The sequence below is a fragment of the Sarcophilus harrisii genome, chromosome 2, assembly GCF_902635505.1.
Source record: "Sarcophilus harrisii chromosome 2, mSarHar1.11, whole genome shotgun sequence".
NCBI classification, from domain to species: Eukaryota; Metazoa; Chordata; class Mammalia; order Dasyuromorphia; family Dasyuridae; genus Sarcophilus; species Sarcophilus harrisii.
Window position 1 is genome coordinate 337,611,862 of NC_045427.1, and position 23,234 is coordinate 337,635,095.

Consider the following 23,234-nt stretch of genomic DNA (forward strand, 5'->3'; position numbering starts at 1 on the left):
CCTGATGTGTTGTACAGGAAATGACGATTTTGTGGGTGAGGCAGAGAGAACAGGAAGAAGCTGGGAGAGATTGGGCCTGGGTTCCATTCTCCTGGCTGCTGGTCGTGTGGCTGCGGGTCTAGCTAGCTTCTTGACTCAGCTGCACACATTGCTATCGCCGATTCTCTTCCACCTCCAATCCTTCTTCACTGAGAATAAAGACTGACGATTTTCCCCTAACCTGAACTCCGGACTCCTGCTGATTTTAAAAATACACGGTCTTCACAAGTTCTCCCACTAACTTTCACTTCTCTAACTCTAATCTCACTCCCTTAAAGAACCAATGAAACATACCCTTCTGAGAACCTGAGAACTCATTGATCTGCTTCTGAGTTACCAATAAACTTTTCTTCTCTGTTAACCTAACTAAACATACTTCATACCTCCCTAGGAAGGGAGGCTTATTTCTTCTTATCTGCTTCATTTTGACTGAAACATAAAATTGCCATTACCTAATCTTGCTGCTTGGTTATTTTTATACTAATCCTATTTCTGGGTCATAGGGACTTCTCCACTGAACTTGGCTGATCCCGTCATTCCAGCTGATTTGTGCCCTTCTTTGCAAGGCCCTGTGTTTCTAAGGGCCCCACGTTGGGTGCCAACCATAATGTACTTTCTAGAGTCCCCAAGTTGGGGTGATAAAATATACTGTTGCTTTCTAGAGCCCCCACGTTGGGGTACCAAAATATACCATCTGGACTAGCTCTCTGGAGGACCTTGGGACCAGCCTGAGTCCTTGATCTTAGTGGAGGAGTGATGAAGGCAGGAGACTCACAAGGATGATATAAAGATGGAGTCTGTTTATTTCAAGTTCTCTCAGCCCTTAAATATCTTAGTGGGATTACATCACTACAGCACACTAAGCATGTGCCAACTGTAGAACTATTACATCACCACAGCATGTTGCACAAGTGCTAACTCTGATAGCATTACATCACCCCAGCACAGTATCTGACTTCTCAGGAAGGGAGGTGGGCACCAAAGGAAAATGGGGAGCCAAACGAGACTGTTAAGATCGTATATTTTAAGATCAGCACGAGACAGGAATTCAGGTTAGGGAAAATCGTCAGTCTTTATTCTCAGTGAAGAAGGATCGGAGGTGGAAGAGAATCGGCGATAGCAATGTGTGCAGCTGAGTCAAGAAGATAGCTCCACTAGCAGCCACACAACCAGCAGCTCGGAGTCTCGAACTCAGCCCAATCTCTCCCCACTTGTCTTCCTCCCTCTCTCTCTGCCTCCACCCACCAAAATCGTCATTTCCTATACAACACATCAGGACTTGCAAGGAGAATGGGCAGGGACCATTCTTAATCCAATCATGTATATTAATAGAGTATAGCCCAATTACTATCTAGCCTCATGTACTTGGGACCTCAGTGCATCAGCTCAAACCTCAGCCCATTACATTTCCTGCTCTTTTATTTTAGAACACGGTGGTCATGCCATCCCTGATTCCTCAGGGAGGTCAGAGCCCCAAGGGAGGTGATCAGAGCCTCCCTAACTTCTCAGGGAAGGAGGTGAAAGCACCGAAAGGAGGTGATCACAGCCTCCTGACTTCTCAGGAAAGGCGGTGAAAGCACTAAAAGGAGATGATCACGCCCTTCCTGACATCTCAGGAAGGGAGATGAAAAGCACCAGAGGGAAATGGAGGTTGCTAGCGGCTTTCTGGGCTGAAGGGTCTTATTATGCACAAACCCATCAGCATGGGAGGTATTACACAAGCACATAGCAATAACGCAGAGGTATTAGGGATGACCCTCCCTCAGTCAGTGCAGGCTCGATGTGGTGTAACAAACATGAATTGTACACACAAGTAGCAGAATAGCAAACAATATAAATCAACATGGTGTTGGAAAAGATCACCAGAAGTGCTAGGAGGAGGGTATGTAAACAACAGTCACACATAACCTTTTAGCAGCCAAGAGATAGTCCAAAACCAATCTATTGTCCATTGTTTCACATGTCAAGGAATCCAATGATCCCCCTGAGTTTTTGAAGTCCTGAAAAGTCTTTTATGTGTTAGGGAATCCAATGATTCCAGCAGATTTTGAAGTGTTGTAACAGTCTTATCATTTCTCAGAGAATCCAATGATTCCTGAGAGTTTTCAATCCTATGTCTCAGAGAATCCAATGATTCCTGAGGGTTTTCAAGTCCTATGTCTCAGAGAATCCAATGATTCCTGAGAGTTTTCAAGTCCTATGGCTCAGAGAATCCAATGATTCCTGAGGGTTTTCAAGTCCTATGTCTCAGAGAATCCAATGATTCCTGAGAGTTTTAAGTCCTATGGCTCAGAGAATCCAATGATTCCTGAGGGTTTTGAGTCCTATGGCTCAGAGAATCCAATGATTCCTGAGGGTTTTGAAGTCCCACAATCTTTGATGTCCATGAGTCAAACGCCATAACTGCCACGCTCTTTCAATGGTGAGCACAATCAGCAACAGACACCTGATATTTCTTGGGTCTTCTCTTTGTTTCAAAGGTCTGCTCGATCTCTCTGCGATGGACAAGGCGAATTTGGCTCGTTGGCACCCATCTGATTCCTTCTCCACCTGTAGAGACTAAAGCAAACCCTCTCCCAAAGCAGTTAGCCTATCTGGTCCTTTCCATTCACCACTTTCTGGGTCTCTCCACATCACCTGGCGATTATCTAAAGATAGTGGAGCTGTTTCGACTGAACACTGACCTTCCGGTGGGTTATAAAACCTGTCAGCCGGAGCCAGTGCATCTTTGTCAAAATCAAGAAGTTAATAGTATAAAGAGCTAGATTTAGAAGTTCTCTAGGGTTACCTGTGGCTCCTTTCTTTTGTTTTTGGAGGAGCGTCTTAATATCTCTGTTTCTCCTCTCCACTATTGTTCTGTCCTTGAGGATTAAAAGGATGCCTGTGGTGTGTAAAATCTTATACTGTGACAAAAGTGTGCAAAATGTTTCGAAGTATAAGCAGGACCATTGTCTGTTTTATTGCTTGTGGCACACCCATAATGGCAAATGCTTGTATGAGGAATTCAGTGACCACAGGGCTGTCTCTTTTGCTGCTGGCATTGCAAAAGTGAATCCTGAAAAGGTGTCTACCACAACATGGATGAAAGACAGACGACCAAAAGATTTATAATGGGTCACATCCATTTGCCAGATTTCATTGGGTCTCAAACTACGAGGGTTCTTCCCTGAGGCAGTGTAGGAGCGTGGAAAGGAAGGCAAGCCGACAGGCTTTTACTATGCTCCTAGCTTCCTCTTTGTTATTCCAAATTGTGAAACGTAAAGCTCAGCAGCCTGATGATATTTAGAATGAGATGCCTGAGCTTCTTGGAACAAAGGGGTATTGACCAACATAGTTAGAAGGCTATCTGCCTTTGAATTGCCATCAAATATGGGACCTGGAAGTCCACTATGAGAATGGACTTGTAATATATAGATCTTACCTGGATGTTTTCTCACTTGCTCTTGAAGTTTCTTAAAGAGCTGATATATATTAGAGGCTGCAAATTTTATTTGGGCTGTGGCAATTCTTTGTACCACACCTACTGAATAGGCCGAATCAGATATTATATTTATGTCTCCTGGATAATAAGTAAGAGCTAGAATGATCGCATACAATTCATTCTGCTGAGTGGACTGAAAAGGAGTTCTGACTACTCTCTTTATAGTTAGATCATGAGAGTACACAGCACAAATATTATGTTTGGATGCATCCGTGAAGATTGTTGGTCCTTGAAGAGGAACTTTAGAAACTTTTTCTTCAAGAGTCCATCGCCAATTATGTAATAGTCTAGTTATCTTTAATGGAGACCCATGTAAAAATTTGGAGCCATGGCTAATAAAATTTGCCACTCTGGGATGGTCTCACAACACACATTAATTTGTGTATTGGTATAAAAGGTGTATATCTTATCAGGTCTTGTCCCAGATAATTGTACTGCTGGCTTAGTGGCCTTTAATAAAATTCTAGCCACAAGCACTGGGTAGGGGTGTAAGGCTTTGATCTGGTTGTGCTGGGAGGTTCACCCACTCTATCACACTGTGTCCTTGATGAAGGACTGCTGTGGGTGCCTCTTGTTTCTTTACTACAGCAGGGGCCGGAGCCACCTTCTTCCCCTTGGCCTTCTTCCCTTTCTCTCTGCCTCCACCCACCAAAATCGTCATTTCCTATACAACACATCAGGACTTGCAAGGAGAATGGGCAGGGACCATTCTTAATCCAATCATGTATATTAATAGAGTATAGCCCAATTACTATCTAGCCTCATGTACTTGGGACCTCAGTGCATCAGCTCAAACCTCAAATATACCATCTGGACTAGCTCTCTGGAGGACCTTGGGACCAGCCTGAGTCCTTGATCTTAGTGGAGGAGTGATGAAGGCAGGAGACTCACAAGGATGATATAAAGATGGAGTCTGTTTATTTCAAGTTCTCTCAGCCCTTAAATATCTTAGTGGGATTACATCACTACAGCACACTAAGCATGTGCCAACTGTAGAACTATTACATCACCACAGCATGTTGCACAAGTGCTAACTCTGATAGCATTACATCACCCCAGCACAGTATCTGACTTCTCAGGAAGGGAGGTGGGCACCAAAGGAAAATGGGGAGCCAAACGAGACTATCTGTGGCCCTCTACAATTATTGATCAGAAAAATACAAATTAAGACAACTCTGAGATACCTCTGTACATCTCTCAGATTGGCTAAGATAACAGGAAAAGATTATGACGAATGTTAGAGGGGATGTTGGAAAACTAGGACACTGATACATTGTTGGTGGAATTGTGAACAGATGCAACCATTCTGGAGAGCAGTTAGGAACTATGCTCAAAAATTATCAAATTGTGCATACCCTTTGATACAGCAGTGTTACTGCTAGGCTTATATCCAAAAGAGATCTTAAAGAAGGGAAAGGGTCCCACATGTGCAAAAATGTTTGTGGCAGCCCTTTTTGTAGTGGCTAGAAACTGGAAATTGAATGGATGCCCATCAATTGAAGAAAGGCTGAATAAATTGTGGTATATGAATGTTATAGAATATTATTGTTCTGTAAGAAATGACCAGCAGGATGAGTTCAGGGAGGGCTGGAGAGACTTATACGAATTGATGATAAGTGAAATAAGCAGAACCAGGAGATCATTATACACAGCAACAACAAGTTTATATGATAATCAGCTCTGATGGATGTGGTTCTCTTCAACAATGAGATGATTCAAACCAATTCCAATTGTTCAGTAAAGAAGAGAATCAGCTACACCCAGGAGAGAACTATGGGAAATGAGTGTGGATCACAACATAGCATTTCTACTCTTTCTGCTATTGTTTGCTTGCATTTTTGTTTTCCTTCTTAAGTTTTTTCTTTCTTTCTAGATTCCCATTTTCCTCATGCAGCACTGTATAAATATGTATACATATATTGGATTTAACATATATGTTAACATATTTAACATATATTGAACTACCTGACATCTAAGGGGAGGTGGTGGGGGGAAGGAGGGGGAAAGTTGGAATAGAAGGTTTTGCAAGGGTCAATGTTGAAAAATTACCCATGCATATGTTTTGTAAATAAAAAGCTATAATAATAATAAATAAAAGAATTGAGACCTTTATCAGAAATATTAGTTGTAAAATTTTTTTCTCAGCTTTGTACTTCCCTTTTAATTTTGTTTGTGCTGGTTTTGTTCGTGCAAAAACTTTTTAATTTAATGTAATCCAAGTTGTCCACTTTGCCTTTCATATTGTTCTGTAGTTCTTCTTTGGCCATAAATTCCTACATTCTGCAATGATCTGATAGGTTAATTTTCCCTTGTTCTAATTTGTTTGTGGTATTACCCTTTTTGTCCAAATCACCTGATTTTGATATAGGGTGTGAGATGTAGGTCTATACTAAGTTTCTAACATATTATTTTCCAGTTTTCCCAGAAAATTTTGTCAAATAGTGAGTTGTTATTCCATATGCTGAAGTTTGGGAGTTTATCAAGTAATGGATTACTGTAGGCCTTGCTTATTGTGTCATTTGTATCTATTTCATTGATTATCTGATCTATTTCTTAGTCAGTACCAAATGCTTCTGATGACTGTTGCTTTATAATATAGTTTTAGATTTGGTACTGCTAAGACAGCATCTTTGCATTTTTTTTTCATTAATTTCCTTGATATTCTTGACCTTTTGTTCTTCTAGATGAATTTTACTATTTTTTCTAGTTCTATAAAATAATGTTTTGGCTCATTGATTGATATGGCATTGAACAAGTACAACAATTTAGGCAATACATTTTTATGGTATTAGTCCCGACTAGCCATGAATAATTTATATTTTTCTAAATGTTTAAATCTGATTTATTTGTGTGAAAAGTATTTTGTTTGGTTTTTGCATACTTAACCACCAATCTTGAAAACTTCAATATTTAAACAAAGCCATTAGAGGGATTAAGGCCTCACCCTGATAATCTCTGTAGTTCTCTCTCTTAATGTAGATGGCATTTTCCATCCCAAGTCTTATTGAAATTGTCTTAAATCGTGTCATTGTTGAAAAGAGCTAAGTCCATCATAGTTGATCATCACATAATCTTGCTACTGTGAAAAATGTTCTCTTGATTCTGCTCACTTCACTCAGCATCAGTTTATGTAAGTTTTTCCAGGCTCTTCTGAAATCAGCCTGCTTATCATTTCTTGTAGAACAATAATGTTCTATTACATTCATATACCATAACTTATTCAGCCATTCCCCAACTTATGGGCATCCATGCAATTTCCAGTTTCTTGCCATCACAAAAAGGGCTACTACAAACATATTTGCATATGTGGGTCCTCTTTCCTTTTTTATGATCTCTTTGGGATACAGACACAGTAGAAACATTGCTGGATCAAATATTAAAGAATTTTTTTCCACATGACTTTATTTTCTTCATCTGGAAATTGTTCATATTCTTTGACTAATAATCAATTGGAGAATGGCTTGTGTTTTTATAAATTTGAATCAATTCTCTATATTTTAGAAATGAGGCCTTTATCAGAACCCTGGTTATAAAATTTTTTCTTAAGTTTTCTGCTTATAATCTACTCTTTGCTACATCGATTTTGTTTGTACAAAAACCTTTCAATTTACTTTAATCAGAATTATCCATTTTGCATTTCATAATGTTCTTTAGTTCATCTTTGATCATCTTTCTTCTCCACAGATTTGACAGGTAGGCTATCTTTTGTTATCTTTATACTATATATATATAGTATAAATATATAGTATATGTATATATGTAAATGTATATGTATATGTATATATACTTTATACAAGGCTATCTTTAAGAAATTAAAATGTCTTTCCAAATAATGTCCTAGGAGAAATCTGAAGTTTTACAATTTAAAAGACTCTTCAAGAATGTATTTTATGTTTTCAGTTAGTTTTTCCGAATTGAATGCATATGCAAAATATAGATTTAGCTTATTGTTTCAGTGCCTCATTTCTAAAACTCTTGCAGTAGTTATTTATAGTGATGATTTCTATAGGAATTACATTACTTTTAGATCAATTCAATTGAATATACATGTATTTATTAAAACAGAGTTTACTGTTTCCTTTACATTGATTTTCTATCTCTCTTTCAGTGTTTTTAAGTATGAATTATTTATTTTTACAGCTCTGGTTGAAGAAATCTATTTTGCACAGAGGGAACGTGATGAAGCTATCATGTCTAGACTCCAATTAGCCAATGAGGAGAAAGATGAAGCCATTTCACGAGCCAGGGAACTTGAGAAATATCTGAAAGAGTATGTATGCATTTGTAAATAATATAAATTATAAGAAATCTTGTCTAGACATCATATGGTGATCACATAGTGTTAAATGAAGTCTTGTACTTATCTAATTATTTTCCAATATTATTGATTCCTTGCCTGAAAGATGATTGTTGACATGTCATTTTTCACTCATGTCCAACTTTTCATGATAGTTTTTGAAGTTTTCTGGAGAAAGATACTTGAGTGATTTGTTTTTCCTTCTCCAGATCATTTTTACAATTGAGAAACTGAGACAAAGAGAGTTAAGTGACTTATGCAGGGTGATACAGTATAGGCTCAATTTAAACTCCAGAAGATGTTTTGCTTATTTCAGGCCCAGCATTCTTAACCGCCTTAATAAACAAATTAGACAACAGCTCTTTACTTTGTTTGGCACATTTGAGTTTCTCTCTTCTTCCTCGATTTAACATTATTTATCTTACATTATTTTCTTCTTGGACACCTCTTTGTCCATTAACTCTAATAATAACAATTTCTTAATTCTCAACTTAATTTCTATTTAGCCCTGTACTCCTACTTTCCCTGTTCCCTGCTTAATAGTATGATTGCTCCTCTGCACTTAATTATTTTCTCCTAGATTTTCATGTATCTTACTCAGACACTCATATTTCATTATTTTTATTTTTGAAATTTTTTAATTTATTGCATTTACTATTTCCAGATTGCATTTAAAAACATTTTTCAAAAATCATTTTATTCTCAATTCTTGAAACAAAACAAGCACATCACACAACAAAAAAGGTGACCTAGTATGAAACCACAAATCTACCATGTACAGCATACTATTCCTTTTAAATATATAATAAAGTCACCATGTAAATTTCTTAATTATTTTTCCTTACTCCTTGTCCCTGCAAATTGGCTTCTACTAAACATAACTAGATATACATATGTAAAATTATTCTATACTTCTGTTTATCACTTCTTTTTTTAGATATAGATAAGCAACCTTCTTCATATGTCTTTCATAGTTAATTTTTTAAGAATTACTTGAAATTTTTTTAGTTTCAAATTATTTTTTTATTCCTGCCCTTCCTCAGTCCTTGAGAAGGCAAGCAGTTTTACATATGATGTCATGCAAACCATATTTCCATATTAACCATATTTGAAAAAAAAACACAAAATAAAAAAAATATGCTTTCATCTCCATTTAGAGTTCATCAGTTTTCTCTCTGTAGGTAGATAACATTTTTCAAAATGGGTCTTTTTGGAATTGTCTTGCATCATTGTTTTCATCAAAGTAGCTAAATCTTTCACCATTGATTATCTGTATAATATTGCTGTAAATGTGTACAAAGTTTTATAGCACTTTAGGTGTAGTTTCAAATTGAGCAAAATGGTTATTGCAGTTCATAATTATACCAACAGTATTTTAGTGTTCTACTTCTTTCACATCTCTAACATTTGTCATTTTCCTTTTATGTCATGTTTTTTTTTTTAATTTAATAGCCTTTTATTTACAGGTTATATGCATGGGTAACTGTACAGCGTTAACAATTGCCAAACCTCTTGTTCCAGTTTTTCACCTCTTACCCCCCACCCCCTCCCCTAGATGGCGGGATGACCAGTAGATGTTAAATACATTAAAATATAAATTAGATACACAATAAGTATACATGACCAAAACATTATTTTGCTGTATAAAAAGAATCAGACTCTGAAATATTGTACAATTAGCTTGTGAAGGAAATCAAAAATGCAGGTGGGCATAAATATAGGGATTGGGAATTCAATGTAATGGTTTTTAGTCATCTCCCAGAGTTCTTTTTCTGGGCATAGCTAGTTCAGTTCATTACTGCTCCATTAGAAATGATTTGGTTGATCTCGTTGCTGAGGATGGCCTGGTCCATCAGAACTGGTCATCATATAGTATTGTTGTTGAAGTATATAATGATCTCCTGGTCCTGCTCATTTCACTCAGCATCAGTTCGTGTAAGTCTCTCCAGGCCTTTCTGAAATCATCCTGTTGGTCATTTCTTACAGAACAGTAATATTCCATAATTTTCATATACCACAATTTATTCAGCCCATTCTCCAGCTGATGGACATCCATTCAGTTTCCAGTTTCTAGCCACTACAAAAAGGGCTGCCACAAACATTCGTGCACATACAGGTCCCTTTCCCTTCTTTATAATCTCTTTGGGATATAAGCCCAGTAGTAACACTGCTGGATCAAAGGGTATGCACAGTTTGATAACTTTTTGAGCATAATTCCAAACTATTCTCCAAAATGGTTGGATTTGTTCACAACTCCACCAACAATGCATCAATGTCCCAGTTTTCCCACATCCCCTCCAACAATCATCATTATTTTTTCCTGTCATCTTAGCCAATCTGACAGGTGTGTAGTGGTATCTTAGAGTTGTCTTAATTTGCATTTCTCTGATTAATAATGACTTGGAGCATCTTTTCATATGTTATGTCATGTTTTGACTAGAAATTCTTTAGGTCTACCCCTTCCAGATTCATTTAACTAATTATTTAGATTTTTTTTTTTTGGAGTAGGTAAAAGAGGAGATTCTTTGCTTCTATTGCAACTTTAATCACTGAATAGGTAAAACAGACCTGTTGAAGACCTTAGCTTAAAAAGATGAAAGTCTCCCGTTTCATCCAGGACCATTTCCAGTCACTCAAATCTATATCTGGCCACTGGACCCTAGCTCTGGAGAGGAAACTGTGGCAGATGATCTTGCACAACCCTCCTTTACTTAAATACAATTCACTTGCATGTCATGGCATCACCTCTCTGATGTCATGGTCCTCTTCAAGAATGAAGGACCAACAACATGTTACCCAGTCTGATAGGTGTGAGACAGTATCACTGAGTTGTTTTAATTTGCATTTCTTTAATTAGAAGTGATTTAGAGCATTTTTCCATGAAACCATTGATAGTTTTGATTTCTTCTTCTTAAAAGTACTAGTTCATATCCTTTTATCATTTATCAGCTGGGGAATGATTTTTATTTTTATTAATTTGGCTCAATTTCCTATATATTTGAGAAACTATATTTTTATTAGAGAAATGCTTTATGTTTTTCCTCCATTTTCCTGGTTTCCTTCTAATTTCAGCTGTATTAATTTTGTGTCTGTTAAAATTTTTAAATTTCATGTAATCTTTTTTATTTATTGTGATCCTCTCTCTCTTATTTGTTTGGTCATACATTTTTCTTTTATCCATGATCTGACAGATACCTTTTCTATGTTCCTCCAATTTACTTATGATATTACCTTTTAAGGCTAAATCTTTTATTCAGTTTTACTTACCCATTTTTATCCCTTTGGTATATGTTGTAAGATCTTGGTCTATGCCTGCATTTTGCTGATCTTCTTTCTACTTTTCCCATAAATTTTTGTCAGATGTTGAGTTCTTATTTCAAACATTTGCATCTTTAGTTTTCTTTCTGGCTGCTTGAAGTATTTTCTCTTTTTACTTGAGATTTCTGAATTTTGGCTGTAATATTCCTGGGAATTTGCATTTTGAGATGTCTTGCTGGTAGTGATTGGTGAATGCTTTAAATTTCTATTTTACCCTCTGGTTTGCAGTTTCCTTGATGAAGAAATAATCTTTCATTCTTTTAAAAATTGTTTTGATTTATTTAATTTTTAATTTGTGTAATAAAACAAGCATTTACATAACATTATATAATAAAAATATGATTACACAAAACTGCATATCTATTGGGTACAACTTGCTATTTCTTTTAAATATATAATAAAGTCATGCAAAATTTTCTCTTTTATCTTCCTTCCTCCTCAACTTAGAAATGGCTACCATTAGACACAAATATGTATATATATATGTGAATATATATGTACACACATATATATATATATCTGTATGGATGTATTAAAATAATTCTATATAGATAGCATCTTCCTTCATAATACCTTTATAGTTAATTTGGGCATTTATAATAGTCAAAATGATTATTCATTCAAAGTTGTTGCTGTTATTTTATACGTCATTCTCTTGTTGTTATTCATTTCCCTTTTCATTATTTTGTGCAAGTCTGTGTTTTCCTAAGGTCGTCAAGCTTATCATTTATTGTAGCACAGTAATATTTTATCATAATCAGATACTAAAACTTGTTCATCCATTCTTCGATTGCTGGACATCCCTGAAACTTCCAGTTCTTTGCCACAACAAAGAAATCTGTTTTATACATTTTGGAATACATACATACATACATACATATATATATATATATATATAAAATTTTCCTTTTTCCTGATCATCTTGGCAAACAGACCTAGCAGTAGTATTGCTGAGTCAAAGAGAATAGGCAGTTTAATAACACTTTGGACATAATTCCACATTGCTCTCCAAAATGATTGGATCAGTTCACAGGTCAACCAACAATGGATTACTGTTCCAATTTTTCCATATCTCCTCCAACATTTGTCACTTTTGTCTTCAATCATTTTTAGCCAATCTGATGATATAAGATGGTATTTCAGGGTTGCTTTAATTTGCATTTCTTTAATCAGTAGTTATTCAGAGCATTTTTATATGAGCATAAATTGTTTTGATTACCTGTTCATGTCTTTTAATCACTTAACAATTGGAAAATGACTCATAAATTTTTTTTTAATAATTATAACTTTTTTATTGACAGAACCCATGCCTGGGTAATTTTTTACAACATTATCCTTGCACTCACTTCTGTTCGACTTTTCTTCTCCTTCCCTCCACCCCCTCCCCCAAATGGCAATCAGTCCTATATATCTTAAATGTGAATGACTCATAGATTTGACAAAGTTCCTTATATATTTAATAGAGGGGACTTTTATGTGAGAAATGGCCTATAGTGTTTCCCTTCAATTTTCTGCTTTTCTTCTGATCTTTGAATTTTGTTTTATTTGTTCAAATGCTTAACATATTTGGAATTATTCATATTACCCTCAAAATGCTATCTCTTATTTATTCATAAATCATTTATCTAGCCATAAGTCTAAAAATATTATGTTCTATTTTCTTGTAATATCTCTTTTTATATTTAGATCATGTATCCATTTTGACCTTATCTTGGTAAAAGGTGTAAAATATTGGTTTAATGATTAATTTATGCCATATTGCTTTTCAATTTTCCCATCAATTTTTATAAAACAATGAATTCTTATTCCAAATTCTTGAGTCTTTTATTTGCAAAATACAAATAAATTATATATATAAAGTATATACTTTGTTCCACCACCAATCTACCCTAGATGATTTTATATATATATATATATATATATATATATATATATGTGTGTGTGTGTGTGTGTGTGTGTGTATACTCTTTTTTTTTTTTTACCTTGGGTTTCAATAATTCTTAAATTATCAGTTCTCTATGTATTTTCCAGGTCAGTTCTTTATTTTTCCAAAGATATATATTTTCTTTTATTTAAAAATTTTTTTTCTAATTTTGTTTTATTGTTTCATGATTTCTCATGTAATCATTAGCTTCAACTTTCTAAATACTATTTCTGTTTTCTATTTTTTTTAAGAATTATTTTCTTTAGTGAGATTTTGTACCTCCATTTGTATTTGAGCAACTCTGCCTTTCAGGGTATTATTTTCTTCAGTATTTTTGTGCCTCTTTTACCAACAAATTAATTTTTTTCATAATTCTCTGCTTTCATTTCTTTATCTAATTTTACATCTACCATTCTTATTTGAATTTGAATTTTTAAAAAATTTCTCCTAGGGTTTGTTTCCAATTTACATTTTTTTCCCCTTTGAGCCATTTTTGATTTTAGCTGTTTTGACTTCAATGGCTTCTTCTGAGTTTCTTTCTTGATTTTATCTGTCATCATAATAGCTTTTTATGGCTAGTTTCTTCTTTTGTTATTGTTGGATATACATTATTTCACACTGTTCTTGATTTGGAACTTTATGTTAATAATAGACTCTTTTCCTCTCATTTGTGGGGAGGGTGAAGGGTTGGGAGAACAATGTCCCAAACTTTAGGCTTTTTTGTATTTCTCTTTTCAGACTAGTTCTGGGGGTTTGCAAGTTTTTGATGCTACTAACATGTTATGATCTAAGAAGACATGTCTTTACTCAGGAAGAATCCTTTGAGATTCTTTGAGACTGCAGTCAATATTGCTCCCTAGACCTCCTGCTTCTTTGGTTCCCCCAAATGATATTTTTCTTCAAAATCTCTGATCTCTTAGAACAAAAGTGATGATGTCCCTCATTCTTGATCCCTGTTGACCAAAATCAGTACTGTGTTCCTCAGGGCTTCCATTCTCTCTTGACTAATAGTGTTTCTCTCCATGTTTGAACTATGACCTAGAAGAGAGTATAAGAATTGGATTTGCCAAACAGTGTCTAGTTCTGCTTTTAATTCTAGGACAGAGGTCTCCTGTAGTCTCTTTTTGATCAGTTTTCAGGGCCTCTTATGAATTCTGGGTTGAGAACTCTCAAAAATGTTGCTGCTCCTTCTTTCACCATCACCTGGTTCCTGCCTCTCAGTTTCATCCACATGAGTTCTGAGCCAGGCTTCATCCATGTGTAACCATTCTCTCTATTTTCCTATGCTGTCTTGATCTGGAAAAATGTCTCTCTTTGCCCTTTTGTCACTCTAGAATTGACTTGAGGTATTATTTTAAAATTGTTTGGAGTGGAATGTTAGGAGAGCTCAGGTGAATGCTTTCTCTATTCTGCCATCTTGTCTTTGTCCCCGAAAGTTTTAATATTTTCTAAAATAGTATTTCTACAAAAATAAATTGTATTAGTCCAATGTTCTATAATTAACCAAAAGGCATTTTTCATTTCCTATACTCTTTCTAGTTCCATGTAAGGTGTCATGAGAGAAGAACAGTCTTAGTTTTCACTACTCAGGATTCACTTCAGGATTTCTTTAAACTTTTTGATGTCCTAGACTCTTTTGGCAATCTATGCAACCTTTTAAAAATTATATTGAAGTTCATTTGTTAAATATTTTAAAAACAAAGTCATAGACTTGAAGTAAGGAACTCTCACTCTATTTATTACTGACAGAATTAGCAGGATATAATAGAAAAGAAACTATGCTTTTTTATTATTATAACTTTTTATTGACAGAACATATGCATGGGTAATTTTTTACAACATTATCTCTTGCACTCACTTATGTTCCGACTTTTCCCTTTCCTCCCTCCACCCACTCCCCTGGATGGCAGGAAGTCTTATACATGTTAAATATGTTATAGTATATCCTAGATACAATATATGTGTGCAGAACTATACGGTTCTCTTGTTGCACAAGAAGAATTGGATTCAGAAGGTGTTGTGTGATTTTAGGGAAAAGTTCGGATTTGCTTCTACAAATGACGCTCTCGGACTCAGTCAAAGTGAAAGTAAAATTTAATTACACAGTACATGGAGTAGAGTGTTTACAATATTAATTACACAATACATGGAATAGAATGCTTACAATAACAACTAATACAGCAAATAATACATAAAAGACAAAGAATAATGAGAATTATGATTAGGATAGCAGATAGAGAGAATACTTCACCAATCGGGGGAGCTCCAACTCTAATTGACTTATATTGGCTGGGAAACCCCGGTAATTCAGCCTTTGAGTCCCAAACAGGAAAATCCTAGGCAGATCGTCATCTCCATAGGTGAGATTTCAAATAGAGAATGTTTTACCTGCCTTTTATAGGAATCAGAACAAAGAAGGCTTTGAGCCAAGTAAAGGCATCATATAAGACAGGGAATTACCAGCAAGGGCTCCAGGTGGTTGTAGTCAAGTGTTATATCGACAAGGAGTCCTTATCGACAGCAACTGTTCCAAGGAGTGGGGAGTTCCTGGAATCATGTATTTGGAGCTAAAACACATGTGGTACGTTCCCAGCTTATAGGTTAAAAAATGGTCACGTTCTCATGGGAGAAGGAGCTAAAACACCTGGTCTTATGGGTTAGGGAATGGTCAAGTTCCCACAGGAGAAAGAGCAAAAACATATGCTCTTATGGGTGAGAGAATGGTCAAGTTCTCACAGAAGTCACATCATACCTTGATTAGGTTCACATGGTTCACATGGGGATTAGGTTTACATGGCGAAAGTCATTCACATGGAGATTGGGTTCACATGGTTCAGATGGAGATTAGGTTTACATGGGGAAAGTCACGTTCTTACAATGATTTGAAATGAACTTACTAATAATATGGAGATTTCCTATTCAGAAGGTAAAAATAACCTGGGAAAAAAAACAAAAAATGCACACAGTTCACACTCATTTCCCAGTGTTCCTTCTCTGGGTGTACCTGATTCTGTCCATCATTGATCAATTGGAACTTGTGATAACCACGTATTTTAAAATCAGCCTGAGTCAGGAATTCAGGTTAAGGGCAAATCTTCAATCTTTATTCTTAGTAGAGGTGAAGAAGGATTGGAGGTAAAGGGAGATTAGCAATGTCAGCAGCTGTGTCAAGAAGCCAGCTAGACCAGAAGCCACGAGACCAGAAGCCACCAGAGCAGAACCCACCAGCAGTCTCTCTCTGCCTCTCTTCCTGCCCCTCTGCCTCCACCCACCAAAATCGTCATTTCCTATACAACACATCAGGACTTGCACAGAGAGTGGGCGGGGGCCATTCTTTCTCCAAGCATATATATTAATAGAATATAGTCCAATTACTATTTAGCCTGATGTGCTTGGGATCTCAGTGCATCAACTCAAGCCTTAGCCCATTACAGGAACTGAATTGGATCTTCTCTTTGTCGAAGATATCCACTTCCATCAGAATACATCCTCATACACTATTGTTGTTGAAATGTACAATGATCTCCTGGTTCTGCTCATTTCACTCAGTGTCAGTTCATATAAGTCTTTCCAAGCCTCTCTGTATTCATCCTGCTGGTCATTGTTTACAGAACAATAATGTTCCATAACATTCATATACCACCATTTGCCCAACCATTCTCCAATTGATAGGCATAATTCCATTTTCCAGTGTCTAGCCACTACACAAAGGGCTGCCACAAACATTTTGGCCCATACAGATGCCTTTCCCTTCTTTAGTATCTCTTTAGGATATAAACCCAATAGTAACACTGCTGGATCAAAGGGTATGCACAGTTTGATAACTTTTTGGACATAATTCCCGATTGCTTTCCAGAATTCTTGGATTCATTCACAACTCCAACAGCAATGCATCAGTGTCCCAGTTTTTTCACATCCCCTCCAACATTCATCATTATTTTTTCTTGGCATCTTAGCCAATCTGACAGGTGTGTAGTGGTATCTCAGAGTTGTCTTAATTTGTATTTCTTTGATCAATAGTGATTTAGAACACCCTTTCATATGGGTAGAAATAATTTCAATTTCCTCATCTGACAATTGTCTGTTCATATCCTTTGACCATTTATTAATTGAAGAATGGCTTGATTTCTTATAAATTAGAGTCAATTCTCTATATATTTTGGAAATGAGGCCTTTATCAGAATCATTAACTGTAAAAATGTTTTCCCAGTTTGTTATTTCCCTTCTAATTTTGTTTGCATTAGTTTTGTTTGTACAAAGGCTTTTTAATTTAATATAATAAAAATTTTCTATTTTGTGATCAATGATGATCTCTAGTTCTTTAATCACCAATTCCTTCCTCCTCCGTAAGTCTGAGAGGTGAACTATCCTATGTTCCTCTAATTTATTTATAATCTCATTCTTTTTTTATTATACCTTTTTATTTACACATTATATGCATGGGTAATTTTACAGCATTGACAATTGCCAAAACTTTTGTACCAATTTTTCCCCTCCTTCCCCTCACCCTCTCCCCAGATAGCAGGTTGACCAATACATGTTAAATATGTTAAAGTATAAATTAAACACAATATTAGTATACATGTTCAAACAGTTATTTTGCTGTACAAAAAGAATCAGACTTTGAAATAATGTACAATTAGCCTGTGAAAGAAATAAAAAATGCAGGTGGACAAAAATAGAGGGATTCAGAATTCTATGTAGTGGTTCATAGTCATCTCCCAGAGTTCTTTTGCTGGGTGTAGCTGGTTCAATTCATTAGTGCTCTATTGGAACTGATTTGATTCATCTCATTGTTGAAGAGAGCCATGTCCATCAGAATTGCTCATCATATAGTATTGTTGTTGAAGTATATAATGATCTCCTGATCCTGCTCATTTCACTCAGCATCAGTTCATGTAAGTCTCTCCAGATCTTTCTGAAATCATTCTCTTGGTCATTTCTTTCAGAATAATAATATTTCATAATATTCATGTACCACAATTTATCAAACATTCTCCAATTGATGGGCATCCACTCAGTTTCCAGTTTCTGGCTATTACAAAGAGGGCTGCTACAAACATTCTTACACATACAGGTCCCTTTCCTTTCTTTAAAATCTCTTTGGGATATAAGCCCAGTAGTAACACTGCTGGATCAAAGGGTATGCACAGTTTGATAGCTTTTTGAGCATAGTTCCAAATTGCTCTCCACAATGGCTGGATCCATTCACAGTTCCACCAACAGTATATCAGTGTTCCAGTTTTTCCACATCCTTTCCAACATTCATCATTATCTTTTCCTGTCATCTTAGCCAATCTGACAGGTATGTAGTGGTGTGTCAGAGTTGTTTAATTTGCATTTCTTTGATCAATAGTGATTTGAAGTACCTTTTCATATACTAGAAATAATTTCAATTTTATCATCTGACAAGTGTCTGTTCATATACTTTGACCATTTATCAATCAAAGAATGGCTTGATTTCTTATAAATTAGAGTCAATTCTATATGTTTTGGAAATGAGGCCTTTATCAGAACCTTTACCTGTAAAAATGTTTTCCCAGTTTATTGTTTCCCTTCTAATCTTGTCTGCATTAGTTTTGTTTGTACAAAAACTTTTCAATTTGATATAATCAAAATTTTCTATTTTGTAGTCAGTAGTGATCTCTGGTTCTTCTCTGGTCATAAATTTCTTCTTCTTCCACAGGTCTGAGAGGTAAACTATCCTATGTTCCTCTAATTTGTTTATGATCTCATTCTTTATGCCTAGGTCATGAACCCATTTTGACCTTATTTTCGTGTACAGTGTTAAGTGTGGGTCAATGCCTAGTTTCTGCCACACTGAATTCCAATTTTCCTTGCAATTTTTGTCAAACAGTGAGTTCTTATCCCCAAAGCTGGGGTCTTTGGATTTGTCAAATACTAGATCATTAATGTTATTGACTGTTTTGTCCTCTATACCTAACCTATTCCACTGATCAACTAGTCTATTTCTTAGTCAATACCAAATGGTTTTGGTAACTGCTGCTTTATAATATAATTTTAGATCAGATACAGGTAGGCCACCTTCATTTGATTTTTTTTCATTAATTCCCTTGAAATTCTTGACCTTTTGTTTTTCCATATGAACTTTATTGTTATTTTTTCTAGGTCATTAAAATAGTTTTTTTGGGCGTCTGATTGATATAGCTCTAAATAAATAGATTAGTTTAGGTAGTATTGTCATCTTTATTATATTTGCTTACCCTATCCAAGAGCATTTAATATTTTTCCAATTAGTTATGTCAGACTTAGTTTCTGATTTTTCCTTGGCAGATAGATTCCTAAATATTTTATTCTATTGGTAGTTACTTTAAATGGAATTTCTCTTTGTAACTCTAACTGTTGGATTTTGTTAGTGATATATAATAATGCTGATGACTTATGTGCGTTTATTTTGTATCCTGCACCTTTGCTAAAGGTGTAGATTATTTCTAATAGCTTTTTAGTAGAATCTCTAGGGTTCTCTACGTATACCATCATATCATTAGCAAACAGTGATAATTTGGTTTCCTCTATAATCTTGTTTTTTATGCCTAAATCATGGACCCATTTTGATCTTAACGTGGTGTACAATGTTAAGCGTGGGTTCATGACTAATTTCTGCCATACTAATTTCCAGTTTTCCCAACAGTTTTTGTCAAATAATGAATTCTTATTCCAAAAGTTGAGATCTTTGGATTTGTCAATCACTAGATTGCTATAGTTATTGACTATTTTGTCCTGTGAACTTAACCTATTCCACTGATCAACTAATCTATTCTTTAACCAATACCAAATGGTTTTGGTAACTGCTGCTCTACACTATAATTTTAGATCTGGTACAGCTAAGCCAACTTCATTTGATTTTTTTTTTCATTAATTCCCTTGAGATTCTCCACCTTTTGTTCTTCCATATGAATTTTGTTATTTTTTCTAGGTCATTAAAATAATTTCTTGGGAGTCTGATTGGTATAGCACTAAATAAATAGATTAGTTTAGGGAGTATTGTCATCTTTATTTTATTCACTTGGCCTATCCAAGAGCACTTAATATTTTTCCAGTTATTTAAATCTGACTGTGTGTGGAAAGTGTTTTGTAATTTTGCTCATCTAATTCTTGACTTTCCTTTAGTAGATAGATTCCCAAATAATTTATGCTATCAACAGTTATTTTGAATGGAATTTCTCTTTGTATCTCTTGCTGTTGGATTTTGTTGGTGGTGTATAAAAATGCTGAGGATTTATGTGGGTTTATTTTGTATCCTGCACTTTTGCTAAAATTGTGAATTATTTCTTTTTTAGCTTTTTAGTAGAATCTCTGGGGTTCCCTAAGTATACTATCATATCACCTGCAAAGGGTGATAATTTGGTTTCCTCATTACCTACTCTAATTCCTTTAATCTCTTTCTCAACTCTTATTGTCGAGGCTAGCGAGAAACTGTTTCCAATTGTGGAAATTGGATTCAGATTTCTGTTTTCTTCTTTGCCATCTGGGTGAACCAAAAAAGGCCCTGGTTTCCTAATATATAAATATAATTTTACTATATTATCCCAAAATTCTCTTCCATTTTAAGTGCATTGATCTTATAAGTGATCCCTTTACCTTCAAAGAACTTAAAATTTGCTTGGGTAGACAAAATAAACACACATAAAACTAAAAAAATGGCTTATATTTTGCTGAAACAGTTCAATTTGTCAATTGATCTAACTTAAAAGAAATATATAGCAGTTCATCATATTAATAAGTTTCTGTAGCATTAAAATCCCTTTGGAAGAATAATCTATATGTTCTTTTTTCCTTTCTCCATTAACCTTCATCCAGAATGTAGAGTATGTTCAAGGAAGACTATCACCTCTGGTGTGAGGGCTGCCAAGCTCTTTGCAGGGTTGCTTTCTACCTTTGATGTCCAGTGATTCACCCAAATCTCGATCATGTACAGTAACCACTTGGTAAATCATTTAAGCAGATGCACCAAACCAGGTTGAGGGTAACTGAAAGGTCTCACATCTTTCAGTTAGTTAAAAAGGTACCTGCCCCAAGGATGTGAAAACATCCTCCAGCAGAATAGGAAGATGAGAAAAATTTGTTGTGGCAGCTATGAAGGTGGCTGAAACTGACACTGCAAATACTAACATTTTTCGTTGCCAATACTTAACTTTTGTCTTGACAAAAGACTTTGATGGCTCTAGAAGTGAGAGTGAGGAAGACAGCTTTGTGAAACTCTGTCTCACTTAAGTCCAGTTCATGTTCAAATTAAAAGGCTATTTTTACCTGTGTCAAAGTCATTTGGTGACAGGCAAGTGATGCCTGGGAACTGTAGTCCCAATCCTGCACACTGATGGCCATAAGGTCATCTCCTCACTGGACTGAAACAACTTGGGATTTGGCAGTCTCCTGAGTAGCTGAGTAGCCATTTTAAAGCCACTATTTGCTTTCTAGAGTGATGAAAGGGCTAGAAAAAGTACTCTAAAGATTGACTGTTTCATTCAATTTATAGTGCCAGGAGGAAATCTTACTCTGTGGTAGAAAGACAAGATAATGTACAAAATCTTTTGTGAAGATTCATCATTTCTATATCCAGTAAACCTGAAAGACAAACAGTTGTCATTGTGAAAGAAGTCAACAGGTATCAAAGTCAATAGCAATTCTGAGTAAAACAAGGCTGGCAAATGAAGGCCACTTTACTTGTGTCATAGCTGGATTTACATGTGAATTCTACCAAACATTTAAAGAACAATTAACTCCAATGCTATATAAAACTATTTGCAAAATAGGGAATGAAGGAGTCCTACCAAACTCCTTTTACGACACAGACATGGTACTGATACCTAAACCAGGTAGGCTGAAAACAGAGAAAGAAAATTATAGACCAATCTCCCTAATGAATATTGATGCTAAAATCTTAAATAAAATATTAGCAAAAAGATTACAGAAAATCATCCCCAGGATAATACACTATGACCAAGTAGGATTTATACAAGGAATGCAGGGCAGGTTCAATATTAGGAAAACTATTAGTATAATCATCTATATCAATAACCAAACTAACAAAAACCACATGATCATCTTAATAGATGCAGAAAAAGCATTTGATAAAATCCAACATCCATTCTTAATAAAAACACTTGAGAGTATAGGAATAAATAGACTTTTTCTTAAAATTGTCAGGAGAACATATTTAAAACGGTCAGTAAGCCTCATATGCAATGGGGAAAAACTGGAACCTTTCCCAGTAAGATCTGGAGTAAAGCAAGGTTGCCCATTATCACCATTATTATTCAATATTTTATTAGAAACACTAGCCTCGGCAATAAGAGTCGAGAAAGAGATTAAAGGAATTAGAGTAGGCAATGAGGAAACCAAACTATCACTCTTTGCAGATGATATGATGGTATACTTAGAGAACCCCAGAGATTCTACTAAAAAGCTATTAGAAATAATTGATAACTTTAGCAAAGTTGCAGCATATAAAATAAATCCCCATAAATCCTCAGCATTTTTATATATCACCAATAAACTCCAACAGCAAGAGATACGAAGAGAAATTCCATTCGAAATAACTGTTGATAGCATAAAATATTTGGGAATCTATCTATCAAAGGAAAGTCAGGAATTATATGAGCAAAATTACAAAAAAACATTCCACATAAATAAAGTCAGACTTAAATAATTGGAAAAATATTAAGTGCTCTTGGATAGGGCGAGCGAATATAATAAAGATGACAAGACTCCCTAAACTAATCTATTTATTTAGTGCTATACCAACAGACTTCCAAGAAAATAGTTTAATGATCTAGAAAAAATAAGAACAAAATTCATATGGAGCAATAAAAGGTCGAAAATATCAAGGGAATTAATGAAAAAAAAATCAAATGAAGGTGACCTAGCTATACCTTATCTAAAACTATATTATAAAGCAGCTGTCACCAAAACCATTTAGTATTGGCTAAGAAATAGATTAGTTGATCAGTAGAACAGGTTAGATTCACAAATCAGAATAGTCAATTATAGCAATCTAATGTTTGACAAACCCAAAGATCCTAACTTTGGGGATAAGAATTCATTATTTGAGAAAAACTGCTGGGATAACTGGAAATTAGTATGGCAGAAATTAGGCATGGACCCACACTTAACACCATATATCAAGATAAGATCAAAATAGGTCCATGGTTTAG

The 23,234-nt window shown here is 35.2% G+C and overlaps 1 protein-coding gene across 3 annotated transcripts in view; it reads left to right on the plus strand.

The window, feature by feature from the left end:
* The window catches only part of MIPOL1 (mirror-image polydactyly 1), a 468,394-nt gene that overhangs the window by 54,581 nt on the left and 390,579 nt on the right, over positions 1-23,234 (plus strand). For all 3 annotated transcript variants that reach the window (XM_031952941.1, XM_031952940.1, XM_031952942.1), the window contains one exon: positions 7,661-7,790. In XM_031952941.1, the coding sequence (XP_031808801.1) occupies positions 7,661-7,790 (130 nt within the window). The remainder of the gene's footprint in view (positions 1-7,660; positions 7,791-23,234) is intronic.